Source organism: Vulpes lagopus, chromosome 8 (genome assembly GCF_018345385.1).
Source record: "Vulpes lagopus strain Blue_001 chromosome 8, ASM1834538v1, whole genome shotgun sequence".
Lineage (NCBI taxonomy): Eukaryota > Metazoa > Chordata > Mammalia > Carnivora > Canidae > Vulpes > Vulpes lagopus.
The window spans coordinates 102033869-102047893 of NC_054831.1; the positions used below are offsets into that span (position 1 = coordinate 102033869).

The following is a 14025-nucleotide window of genomic DNA, read 5'->3' on the forward strand; positions in this document are numbered from 1 at the left end:
ATTTTTTCCTCTTTTCTCATGTCCTCTGTTCCTTTAATTTTGTAATTAATTAAAATTTTGATTTTTCCACTTACAATGAAATTTTTAAAAATTTAAATTCACAAAAGTGTCAAATGTGAATTCTTTGCATTACATAAGAAATTTACATTTTGTGCTTAATGAGTAGAAATTTAAATTTGAGCCATAAGTTGAAATCTTAAACAACAGTACCCTTTTCTGTCCAAGTGCTTTATCTTATGTCTCACTTAAATCACAGATGGATTGCTTGTCTTAGTTTCTTATGTATGCAGTGGGATTATTGGTAACCCTTTTCTATTTTATTATTCTGAAAATAGAAAGATATCAGAGTCCCATACTTGAATTTTTCTAAGACTTTAAACCTGAAAGTGATACTGTATGTGGCTACCCCTACAAAGATCAGCTTAAGCCTGGTGTCTGGCCCTCCCTTGTGAATTATACTCATGACCCAGATACATGTATGTAATATGTTCCTGTGACTTTGTCTCTTCCCAGGCTGGGTTTTATATTAAGATTGATACCTCAGGGTACCTGGATGGCTCAGTCAATTAAGCCTCTGGCTCTTGATTTCGGCCCAGGTCATGGTCTCAGGGTCATGAGGTCTCAAGCCCCACGTTGGGCTCCATGTTGGGCTCCATGTTGGGGTGTGGAGCCTGCTAAAGATCCTCTCTCCTGTCTCTCTGCCCCTCCCTCTCACTAAAAATCAGTAAATAAATAAAAAAGCTTGATTCCTCTCTACTAAACACTCTCAATACAAATTGACAGGGGAAGGAGAAAGCTTAAGAAAAGAGAAGAATTTCAAAACAAGTGTTATAATGTGTGTCCTTCTGCTTCATAGTTTGTTGGTCACCTCCATGGGGCACATAAAGCTGACAGATTTTGGATTATCCAAGGTGGGACTAATGAGCATGACTACCAATCTTTATGAGGGTCACATCGAGAAGGATGCCCGCGAGTTCCTGGACAAACAGGTAAGCTTGGCCGCTGCTCAGTTCTAAAGAAAGATACAAAGTACGATAACTGCGAGTGACATTCAGAATCTACTTGTGCAGGCCAGCTCTGCATTAGGCCTGGGCGTTTAGATGTCTGTATGAGCCTTACGTTTAATAAAGTGCAAATTGCTTCCATTTTTCTCCCTGGGCCTCTTTGAACTGTCCGTTCCTCCACATTCCTCCCCCAGCATTATGGTCTATTAGCAAGACGAATGATGTAATTGCACACAAGTGAGAATGTGAGAGAGACAAATGGAAAACTGTTTTTGTAAGGAATTCAGGAGTCTCAGTAGAGTACTCATGAAACTCATGATGCATTGTACAATCACGGGTGCTAAAATCCGAGCCATGGCCCATTTCCCTTTAAGCATGCCTCATTACCATGTGCCCACAATCTGTTCATTGTAAAGTTACTTAAGGTAAACACATCTTAACTGTCATGCTTTTATGAAGTAGCCAGGATGTGGATATATTTTGGGCCTATCAGTGCTAAAACCATCCGTGGTGGTGACAGATTAAAAATGCGTCATCATATAGACTTGCAGGGTTAAAAATGTTTTTAATACCATGAGATAGGTAAAACTACCCAATAGGGTCAAACCCTCAATTTGAAATCACTCATTCCACATACCGTAACATTAGAAGAGCTTAAACTTCCCTTTCGTGATATTTAAATATCTCCTTACTGATTTGTAACTGCCCTTCCTCCGTTCTTTGTCCGTGCAGGTGCGCTCTGGGCAAAATAATTGCCATTCACCCATCTTGCTCATTTTAATTCATGTCTAATATCCCAATCATTCTAATATCGCAATCATCTTTTAGGTCTGCGGCACACCTGAATACATTGCACCAGAAGTGATTCTGAGGCAGGGCTACGGGAAGCCAGTGGACTGGTGGGCCATGGGGATTATCCTCTATGAATTTCTGGTTGGATGCGTGCCATTCTTCGGGGATACTCCTGAAGAGCTATTTGGACAAGTCATCAGTGGTAAATATCATCAGGAGTTATCTTTGAGCGACTATTGGGAAACCGCTATTTCATGCAATTCTGTGGAGCTTTGCCATTTTAGATACTAAAATGTTAACCTTTATCAAACGGTTTAGCCAACAAATTAAAAGAACTCACTCATCATAGCGCATAACTGACTTTCACAAATCTCAGGAGATCAATTTGTGCTGAAAATTGATCTGAGGAAGTGTCGGCAACATGGAATTTGGAAATGGACTGGCAGTGTAACCAGTTTTTATGGTGTGCTTTTCTGCAAAAGAAATTCACATGGGATTTGCAAATCATGTCATTGCCGTCCAGCCTTCCTTTCCATAATAGGAAGGTTGCACCAAGGAAGAAAAGGTTAATGTGGGTAACATTTACATAAACGGGGGGGAAATGGCTAATGGCACAATGAAGAAATTAACAAAAATGTAATAAACCCTAAAACAAATGTCTACCAAATAACAAATAATGAGAACGGGAAGGAAGCAAATTTAATCCACAGATTGTTAATGATTTCATTGGTGTTTGTTATGGTGTAATGTTATTTCTGTAACAGCTGTTCATCTTTCATTTAAAATTCAATAACCTTTAGATCTTCACCTACATGCTGACCCTCACTATTGTTATGCGGCTTGTGGCAAAACTAAATGATCATTACATAGGCTCTATTACTACCCTACCTGCTGTTTTGATAAATTTCCCAGAAGCATAGATCAAAAAGGCCTCTCCACCCCAAAGTTTATCAGCCATCATCGACACCCCCCATCACCCACTCTGACACCTTCTGGATTGGGCTACAGGGTCGAACAGTGGCAAGAGAGGGAGGATTCATATTGACAGGGGAGTCCCTTAATCATAGCATTATTCTCTATCATTAACTTTGCAAGCCAGGCCTATTTGTAAACTTTAACAGAGTAGATTTGTGAGTTGCCTGCAGTGTATGACCCTTTTTCTACAATATCTGAGCTGTTTATGGATTTATAACTAGGCTGTTTTCTGATATACCAAGGCCTGAATGGCAAGAAGAATCAACTGTTTAATTAACACAAGCAGCAAATGCTGGCTTTGTTCTTGATTCCTTACGGCTCAGATGCATATTCATGTTTTATTTTCCAAATCAGATTTAAACTGCAGCAGAGGAAGCTGGAAGCAGGCACACACAGAAATAACTCACGTTTTTATTGCATTTCCATACACAAAAGCACGCACACCTTATCTTCAGGCAAACTCCTGTGGAATGTGGAACATATTCTAATATTTATGACAGATTTTAAATACTTCCATTATTACTTTGATTACTTTGGATTTTTTTGTTTTCAAGCTTAGCATTTTGGCCTTCCATTTGTCTTTAGAGGTAGTTATTTTTGCAAAATTAATTTGCATTTCTCGAAGCTGAAGAACTCTAAGGCTGGGGCCAAATTCTCATTTGAGGAAAGTAGGAGAGAAAAATCTTACTCTCTTGATTCCCTGGAAGGGCGACCATCTATAACACAGGTGTTAAGAGTGTCCACCACATTAAGTCATCATGATAACTAGAAGGATCAATTTGTTTTAAGTCTGCCAAAAAGAAAAAAAAAATACAAAGAATCAAAAAAGCAAACAGAAGATACTGCTTATTGAAGTATTTTCTCCCTGCCTTGCTGAAAGCAATGCTGCTGGTTCATGTCTCATGAAGCAATGCTTCTCAAACTTGACTGGGCCTAGGAATCAACTGGCAATCCTGTTAAAATGCAGATTCTGATTCAGTCTGGGATGGAGCCTAAAAATTCTGTTTCTCTAACAAACTCCCAGGCGACGTCCTGGCTGTTGGAACCTGGACTGTCATTTGAGCAATAAAGTTGTAAACTACGTGTCTCTTTTCTAGATGAGATCAACTGGCCAGAAAAGGATGAGGCACCACCACCCGATGCCCAGGATCTGATTACCTTGCTTCTTAGACAGAATCCACTGGAGAGACTGGGAACAGGTTAGAGCACGTGTCTTAATTTTGTTAAATATGCAACAAAAATAATGCCTTTGTGGAACATTCAGAGGTTTTTGTTTGTGTTTTCTATTTTTTGCGTAACAAATATCTGTTGGTCGATGTAGGAGGTGACTACAACACATCATAACAATGATATTTTGGATTTTTTTTTCTGATTCAGAGCAGTATGTCCAGTATTATTTTTTTGTGAAGCAAAAGTTTATCTTTCCTTGTTTCAATAAATAAAATTTGTCTGGAAGGAAACCTCCAAGGGCACCACGTAGCTCTTCTATCCTGAAAAGCATGCATCTGAAAGAAGTTAGAGGATTTGACATGTGGAGCTTTTTTTGTTTGGATTTTTTAAAACTGTGTACTCCCAGAAAGATTTAACCTAGCCCGTTGCTATCTATAGGCTTTGAAATGGATTATCAGCACTTGAACTAATTAATTACTAGAAATGAGTGTCTGGAGTTGAACTATGCTGTCTCATCATGGTGCTCAGCACTACTGCCCAAGAAAAAGGATTAAAACCATTGGCGTTCAAGATTAAGGAGATAAGATTTGTCTCTTGCTGATTATTTTTTTCCTCCGACTGTTCTACTTATAGTGTTTGTTTCTGCTCCTTTTCCTTCTCTTCCTTGTATCCCGAATGGACAGAAATCCCAATATAGAGTCCCAGCCAGCCCCAGCGTGTGAATTTATCTAGATGGAACTATTAAATATAAACACAATACACACACACACACACACACACACACACACACACACACTGCAGGTAGTATCCATGATTTTCACCAGTGAAAATTGTTGACTTGATGGGTCATTTACTCTGAGCTATTTCATTCTACCTCATTGTGATAGAAATATCAGAAAATACTGAACAAATCATTCTCTCCCTCAGTTTTGCCAAGACAAAAATAATTTGCAACAGCTCCAAATACGGGTTACTCTTCCATGTTTGCCCACAGTGTCCCCCAGTTGGGGGGCTCTGTTCTTGCTTAAGTGTGCTGTGCTACTAGAGTTTATGATGATGCATTGAAACCCATTGGCCACATTCTTCTCCTGTAAATAAAGTTTTACTCAAACACGGCAGTGCCATTCATACGCATTGTCTGTAGTTGTCTTCATGGGTCAGAGGCAGAGTCGAGTCATCAAACTGCATGGCCCACAAAGCCTAAAGTATTTACTCTTTGGCTTTGTACAGAAAAATCCCATTGACTGCATTAAGCAAATCAAAGAAGATTGAAACTCTGGGCTCACTTGGAAACACTTTTTTGAGTTGAGCCTTTTATGGGGGTACCATGGGCCTCTCTGCCTTTTGCAGTGGATAAGTGGGCCTTCGACTAAGAGAGGCAATATAAATGGAAATGAAGGGCACAAACTCCAGTCCGATAGTCTGAGTTTAAATTTCTGCTGTGTGACGGTGGGCAGGATACGTGCCTTTCTGTGCCTCGTTTTCTCACCCGTTAAATGGAGCTTAGAGAACTACCACCTCACAGGATTTTCATGAGAATAAAAGGTCATCCACTCTGGCTTTTAGGACTCGGTATGACACTGCTGCCTCTGGTACTGTCATTTTATCATCCCGCCTGCGTAATCTCAGACTTGACCCTGTGGATGTCCAGGAGACAGAAATGGTGATGGTGCCCCTACCTTTGAGCTGCCCAAACTCTTTGAACAGAATACTTGATGTTTCTTCCCACCCTATTTGGTATTCCTGTTGTCTGAAGTGACTAGCAAAGTCGTTACCCCCTGCCCTCTGGAACCAGTAGTCACATTTGCTTTCTGGCTCCAGAGATACGAGTAGCTATCAAAGAATTGGTGCCAGGGCTCTGGATGGGGCTGAGTTTTGAGGAGTGATTTTTACCCACTTGAGCCAAATTCAGAGAAACAGTGGCATTTTCAGATTGTCCTGCAATAGCACAAATCTCAATTTCTGTGTCCTACTCAACTGTCCCGGAGAAGTGTTGTCCTGAGGTGTGACCAAAGATAACAATAGAATTGGCACATCCCTTCCCAAGAGCCTGCTTCTCTTTGCCATTCTTGGGTCATTTTGGAGAGTTTTCCCAGAGTTTTGTCTGTTTCCTTCCTGTAAGAAGACTTGGAATCTTGATTGGGCTTGATTTCAGCCAAACAGGACTATGATGATGGTCAGCATGGCCATGTTGATATATGTTTTATATGCTGTGAGTTACCTCTCTGCATTTTTCTCCCTGACTGCCACTTGCATTCTTTTCAGGGTTTGACAATTTGAGACACAAGTCCCCTAGCAGACACTCAAAAGAGACATTTAAACGACCCTTCCCTAGCTCTTAGGGTTGTCAGAAAGCACTTGCCAAAGGGGCAGGTCCAACGTGACAGATCCCAGTAGGGCTCGGAGAATGAGGCTGAGATCCCGCAGGCCTGCCATGCTGCTTCCAATGACAGCATTTTGGATTTAATGCATATTTAGCGGGCAAAATAATGCACCGTGAAAATGTGCGAATTCACATTTGCCCGAGAGAGTAGAGAGGCTGAGAAAAGGAGTGTGAAGAACATAATGGGTGTTTAAGAAACTTCCATGAAAGGGAGAAACTCAAGGGAGAACATTACTGTGAAGCATAACTTACAGTGTGGAAACTTGTCCTACTTGGACTTGACTTTTGAGGTTGTGAAGCTTGAGTGGCAGCCCGGTTTCTCGGACCCACCTCAGATGTGACTGACTCCCACCTGTGCACCAGCTGCGAGGTCTGGAGTGGTTTCTTCATGAGCTGGGTCACCGTTTCCTAATCTAGGAAAATGGGCACGTTATACCCTCGCAGGATGATTGTGAGGATTGAATGCAGACGTGTTCACAGAACTACCAAGTACGTGAACATAGTGCATCATGGGAGCTGCAGCCATGACCAGTTCCCCATCCTTCCCTGACTGGTGAATTCTCGCAGTGAGCGCTGTCACTTGCATGAGTTCCTGTGCTTGGTCATTTGTATCGGGCTCTGATGCCGTCATCCACATTGTACCAACAGTTTAGCCCAGAGGTCATCTCTCCCCATGCATCCTTTTCATTCTCTTGTTCCCCATGTCTGCAGAAGTGCTTGAGGAACAAGTACTCACCTGTGGTGAGGGGACCTCTTCCCAAGGGGTCACAAGGGCCAAAGGGTGAGAAAGGTGAGCTAGGCCACCAGTAGGCTGTGACTCTGTGGGGAAGAACCCATCTGTGGTCATCCACAGAAGATGGAGTGAATGTTCTCACGGACTTGGGTTCCAAGGAGTGGCACCTCCGATACGGTCTGGAAGTGCCCTGTGAGCCCTTGGATCTAGAGAACGGTGCTTCTCTGAGTGAAGCTGAGCGACCTCAGAGTATCAGATGTCACCTGTGTGTCCCCATGAGCAGCAGCTGAAGTGAGAGTCACTGCAGTGTAGCGTGTGGTACGCCACTCACTAGGGCTTGACACTTGACATCGGTGTTGGAGGCACAGTGAGGGAGTAAGATAGATATTTAAGATCTTTTAGCATCTCTGAGATAAGAACACTGGGAAAGAGTGTGTCTGGCAGCTTTGTGTAGGGGCGTTGGCATTATGACCTGAGGATGGACCTGGCTGGTTTTAAACAGACCTCAGCTCAGCCTCTCCAAATTTTATTAATAAGTGATCGTGGTCCAATATGCTTGATTGCTTATGCTTAGTCTCCCCATCCAAATATGGAGTTGACGTAATGCCTACTTTGTGGGGTTAGTTTCAGTGATTTAACTAAAGGAGACTAGATGCCTCTAGCATGTAGTGCAATTCTTGTCCAAGGCAGCCTTCCTATCGGTGCTGCCTCTGTTAGGGTCAACGTCAGACTTTACTCTTGTGCCGTAAACATGATTAGTGCTGGGAGAGGATCCTGGATAAAGATTCTAATCAAATGCTTAGTAAAGAAGAATCTCAGGGCGCTGGGTAGCTCAGTCAGTTGAGCATCTGCCTTCAGCTTAGGTCATGATCCTGGGGTCCTGGAATCAAGCCCCACATTGGACTCCCTGCTCCTTGGGGAGTCTGCTTCTCCCTCTCCCTCTGCCTGTGTGTGTGCTTGCTCTCTCTCTCTCTCTCTCTCTCTCAAATAAATAAATCTTTTAAAAAAGAAGAATCTCTTCTTCCTTTCTTGGGTGATTTTCCCACTTTGCTCTTTTCTTTCCATTGTTCTCGAAACACTAGTTTGTCCTGGCTGGGTTTGGGGCTCTGACCTGTACCCTGTGCTAGAACAATCTGATGGGGACAGAGCCACATCTCAGAAACACGCAGGCCCCACCCCAACATCCAGGCCCATCTCTCCTTCAGTTTGCATTTCTCATCCTATTTTTTTGTACCGTACCGAGGACAGGGTGGGAAGCATGACAGCTGTATGAAAGAGACATTTACGTCACACCTACAGGGCATCTCCTGGCAGAGAGGTGATTAGAGCCTGTGTTAGTCTTGTGAAAAACCTCACTTCCTGGCGTTTTTCTCAGGATAGATTCTTCTTTGTCTCCCTCCTTAACACTGTGTGTGTGTGTGTGGCAGGGCAGGGGCTTGATTTTCATACTAGGATGGTATAACATGTGTACCTTCTCTTTACTGGGTAATTGTGTGATATTTTGGTGGGACCTGCCCATCCAAATACTTCTTTCAAATCATGAACTGAATTAAAAACATTTTATTCAATTGCATAGTCATGCTGACTATGCCAAAAAAAAAAAAAAAGAAGAAGCCCTAAAACTTAAAAATTGTGACTGATTTCCATAACCTGCCCAACAGATTTGTCAGGTTCTTACTCAAGAATCAGTAATCCACAGAATCAAAGTCCTACCTATGGTAACGAGCAATCCAATAAAATTAAATGGAAACTATTATATACTATTTAGGGAAAATTCATCTTTATTAACCTTGTCTCCAGAGGAAATATTGCTGTGAACACGTTTTTGCGCCTTGTTGGAATTTCTTTGGTTTTGTAATGAGTGAGACTGCTTTGGGCCAACGTGCGTCCACGTCCCCAGGTTCAGTATAATGTGATTTTAAGTGGCCGCATCATTAACCTTTGAAAAACGGAGGAAGTCATGGAAAAATTAACAAAGAAGAACTGTGCCATAGCAACTGCTGTTAGCAAAATCAGATCCTCTGCTGATAAATTATGAGGGGAAAGTTTTTTGTGTGGGGGTGTTGGTTGCAGAATGAAAAAGTAAGATTTTTTTATGATTCTTTCATTTATTTCTCTATTGATAGGTTTGATGAGGGCGGGGGGCAGGAGTTGTTCTTAAAAGCTTTGCTTGGAGGGTAGTTTAACATTTTCACCCCTGTCCTTTCTCTCCCTCCCCACCCCAAGGTGGTGCCTATGAAGTCAAACAGCATCGATTCTTCCGTTCTTTAGACTGGAACAGTTTGCTGAGACAGAAGGCAGAATTTATTCCCCAACTGGAATCCGAGGACGACACAAGTTATTTTGATAGTACGTGAATCGTCTGACGGGAAACATTGTTTGACCTTTACTTTGTAGGAAATTATCTCCACTTGTGATAGAACCTCCCAGGCTTGAGCCTATGAGTTCTTAGACATAAGGCTGCTTCGGTATAGAAATTCCTAATTAATAATCTAAACCCAAAGCTGAAATTCTGAGTAATGGGAACCGTTGCCAAACTTCTCTCTGCAGCTCGGTCGGAGAAGTATCATCACATGGAGACGGAGGAAGAAGATGACACAAATGATGAAGACTTTAATGTGGAAATAAGGCAGTTTTCCTCCTGTTCACACCGCTTTTCAAAAGTAAGTGAAATGTGACAGAAGCATGAGGGTCTCTCCAGGGAATGTCCCTTGAGCCAGATAGTCGATGTCCCTAAACAGCTGGACAAGATCATAAAAACCACCTGCAGTGTTTTGGGGATTGGGGTCTCCTGTACGTAAAATTCCTTTTAGTTTAGGAAAAGTGACCCCACCATCTTGATAATCCAGAGCCCCTACCTACTTTTTTCACTCTCTACAGATGAATATCTTTTTTCTTGGAGGCTTATGCTCATGGTGCCGTCTTTGGAAAACACGACCGTCCTAACTATGCCGACCTCACCCTGCAGGACCGAGCCTAGTTCATTGCCAGGCTATAGGGGAGTCCCCTGTTTCCCTGATCCTTTAACGGAGAATGTTGAACTTGAGTCCCTATGTGTACAGCCCTCCTCCTAGTATCACAAAGAACCCGAAGGAGCCATATGGGTCCTTAACGTCAGCTAGGACCCTCAGAGAGAGTTGATGTGGAATGAGAAAGTCTTGTGCCCAATAATAGAAAATGGAAGTTACATGAAAGAGGCCAGTGGAAGTCAGGCTAGAATTTTGGAAATGGGAGAAGATAATAAAATCAATGTCTGAGAAGGATGCTTTTTCCTGATAGTGGTAAGATTTAAAAAAAAAAAAAAAAGGAAGAAAGAAAGCCGAGAAACCTGACAGTCCTGAGACAGGGCAGGGCCCTAGGAAAATGGAAAAGAACCTAGAGGGCCCCTCACCTCCCTTTTGCTATTTTCAGTAGCTGTGCATTTCCTGTTGCCATGGCGTTTCGCGTGATGATTGTTCAGCTCTTCCCTAACATGGGCTTTGTGGGATGTTCTGTACCTTTCTCTGCGTGATACTACCTAGAGAGCCTCCACACATGGGCCAGCACTGCCCTCACTGCATAAAGGAAGGCCATGGCGAGCTCGGGGCTCCCCGGAGGGGCTGCCCGCCGGCCTGTCCTGAGCCGGGGCTGACGCTTTGGCCACGCTGGCTATAGCCTTTGCCCCGTGCCTGTGGCCTGTGCTCTGGCCCATCCCTGCTGGACCCTGAACCCTCTTTACTTCCCACTGTCTCTTCTGTCCATCAGCCACCCTGGCCCTGACCGCAGTAGGCTCTGGGCCACCTAAGGGCCTCTCCCACAAGAGCAGCAGGTGACTGCGGTGCACGGTTGGGAGTGCTTCCTGCACTGGGCTCTCAGCTCCCAGTTTTTCTTTCCGTCATCCCTGTGGGACCACGGAGATCTCAGGTCGGCCCGAGCCCTGATCCCCTTCAGAAACACCAGTCCCATCACGGAAGCCGCCTGCATGTGTATGTGATTTATGAGCCAAACACATACCTCTGACTCAGAACCAAATATGCTCTGCCTCCCTGCCCCCCAACACACACACACACACACACACACACACACACACATCTTGAAACAGGTAATTTATTCCTCTCTTCCCACTCAATTCCAATTCACTTTTCTCCTTCCCACTCCTGCCTGGTGGCCATTAGATCTTTTTCTCTGTGGTTTTCTTTTTCTGATAGACTTTCATGGTTAAAAAGTCATCTAAGATGTGGATTGATCCCCAGGCCTAGAAACTCCAAAGCGTCTGTGGACATTGTAGATGCAGAGTCCGTAACGAGACAAGAGGGTGATGAATTCAGAGCTTCCCACTCCAAGAAGAAAAAAATAATAGATACGTGGACCACTCATCTCAGGACTCGAATAGGCAGCATTGGAAAGTACCCTCTGCACACACGGTCCCAGTGGAGACCTTAGTCATGCTCTCAGGGCTTCTCTCCCAAGGTTTGGGGGGTTTTCTAACAAACTCTTTCAAGAAGGTACTAATAAACACCCAACGCTTTGCCTCGCAGGTTTTCAGCAGCATAGACCGAATTACTCAGAATCCCGGAGAAGAGAAGGAAGACCCGGGAGACAAAACCAAAAGCACAGTGTTGCCATCCACAGAAACCTTCAGCTGGAGTTCGGAATATTCTGAAATGTATGTGAAATGCCGTTAAGCAGGGTTCATAAGCAGCAGCTGCTAGAGCAGTGGTTCTTCAGCCAGAGTGAGCATCGGAATCTCCTGAAAGCCCTGTAAGAACACAGGTCCTGGGCCGATTCTAGCGTGTGTGATCCACTAGGTCTGGGATGGAGGCCGCGAGTGGGCCTTTGTAGTCCGTCGCGATCGCATACCTCCGCTGCCAGTCTGGGGACTGCGCCGTAAGAACCACTGCGCTAGACCTGCGTTGGTTAGGCTTATCTGAGTTCCATTTTTACTCCCTTTCTTCCAAAAGTCTCCTTGAACGCAGTTTCCTGGGATGTATGTATACATGACTTTGTTTTGTTTTTAATTAAGGCAACAGTTATCCACATCCAACTCTTCAGACACTGAAAGCAACAGACATAAACTCAGTTCTGGCCCACTTCCCAAACTGGCTATCTCAACAGAGGCAGAAAAAGATGAAGCGGCTCCCTGCCCCAGAGACCTCCCTGAGGAGCCAGAAAAGCCAGCCCTGCCTCCTGCAGAGAGCACTCAGGAGGAGCCAGAGGTCACCACTCCCGCCAGCACCATCAGCAGCTCCACCCTGTCAGGTGAGCGTGTGGGCCTAGCGCCTGCTCCCCCCGCCAGGCCCCGTGGAGAAGGGATTGCTGGTGTTCTGAACCCCGGGCCGGCCTTACTAGGCCACAGCGATGGCTCTCGTGTGCTGCTGTACTCCCTCCACGGCCCCACGTCTAGGACGTGAGGCATCATCAGATGTCTGAGACCCCTCCTGACCACGTGGCCATACAGCAAACCCTCCTGGCTCCAGGTTGACCCCAGAGCCAGCCCACACTCTGCACAGCGGGGTTTCAGGCGGGATCCTCTGACGGCGGGCAAAACGCACTGAACACTGGGTTGTGTTCTCAGCAGAGTTGTGTCTACATCAGAGATTAGGAGCAAGGAACTGTATCAGTGACATGCTCAAAATTACCTTCAAAAACGGCTTAAATCCCCCATAGGGTAACAATATAAAGCCAGCTTTCCTTCTGGTGTTGAAGTGGGTGGTGGTTTCTTTGAAGGAGTTGGTTTGTTATGGGGTCATGTTGTGCCAGATAACTTAGGTGTCCACGGTAGACCCTGTGCAGCAGATGCTTATTCTGGGAGATTCCCAGATGCTCTCCACATGTCTCAGGCTGAGAGAGGAGGAGGGAGTGAGAAAGACCAACACGATTCGAGTTGGCATTGAACGTCCATGTGAAACGTCTCCACTACAGACCCAAGTCATCCTCTCAGTCTCTGGGTGACTGGAGGACAGAAACTCCTGAGACGCCGTTCACTGTTGGTGAGGCAGTCAAGGGGCATTGGGCTTTTCCTGGAGAGCACTTTACAGTGTCACTTTTGTGTGAAGGAACCTTCCTGACAGCAGTCACAGTATCTCCACAGGATCTCAAGAGGCTTTAATGTATCATTAGATGATCAAACTTGCATTTTTCCCTCAGACCAAGCCAAGTGTGCTTAAAATATTACTTGGTCTATAATATTTTTTTTTTTTTGCATAGCATATCCTTCCACAGAGCAGTGTGCGCTTATGCCTTTTTTTTTTTTAAACAAATAAAACATGGATATGGCTTAGGCTTGCTATGATAAATGTTTTCATTAAGCTATATTCACTATGCTATATTGATAACCATGAATGATTCCAAGAATTTTTATGAACTTTTTTTAATCTAACTGAATATTCATAGCATAACTCTCTTTAAAAATCCTTTCAAAGAAAACACATTTTACTGACTAGGTTTATTTCAGCCTTACTGAAAAGTTTGCTTGCTTCTGTGGAGCTCTACATGTGCTTCTAGGTTTTTCATGGGGACAGATAATGTGGGGTTTTTCTTCTTTCTCTCTCTTCCCTTCAGTTTTTTTTTTTTTTAAGATTTTTATTTATTTATTCATGAGAGATAGAGAGAGGCAGAGGGAGAAAGACTCCCTGTGGAGAGCCCGATGCTGGACTCGATCCCAGGACCCTGGGATCACAACCTGAGTCAAAGGCAGATGCTCAACCACTGAGCCACCCAGGCGTCCCTCTTCCCCTCAGTTCTTTTACCATGTAGGATAATTCCCCTTATCCTTACCTTTTTATAAAGCCACAAGAATAGCAACTTAGTGTAGACACAACCCAGTGGTCTAAGATCCTTAATTGTTTTTACTTCATCTTGGCAATGAAGTCCAATGGAAGTATATCAGTATTTTATATTTCCGGTTACTAGTTTATATTTAGTTTATATATTAGTTTATATTTCTGGTTACTAGATCTGTGTTTCCTAGTTTATTATCATGCTCTGAA

At 43.9% G+C, this 14025-nt stretch overlaps 1 protein-coding gene across 1 annotated transcript in view; it reads left to right on the plus strand.

Moving 5' to 3' along the window:
• The window catches only part of MAST4 (microtubule associated serine/threonine kinase family member 4), a 538813-nt gene that overhangs the window by 501473 nt on the left and 23315 nt on the right, over positions 1–14025 (plus strand). The window contains 7 exon segments of the mRNA XM_041765742.1: positions 857–989; positions 1833–1998; positions 3869–3970; positions 9284–9406; positions 9608–9720; positions 11575–11702; positions 12060–12295. Coding sequence (XP_041621676.1) covers positions 857–989; positions 1833–1998; positions 3869–3970; positions 9284–9406; positions 9608–9720; positions 11575–11702; positions 12060–12295 — 1001 coding nt within the window.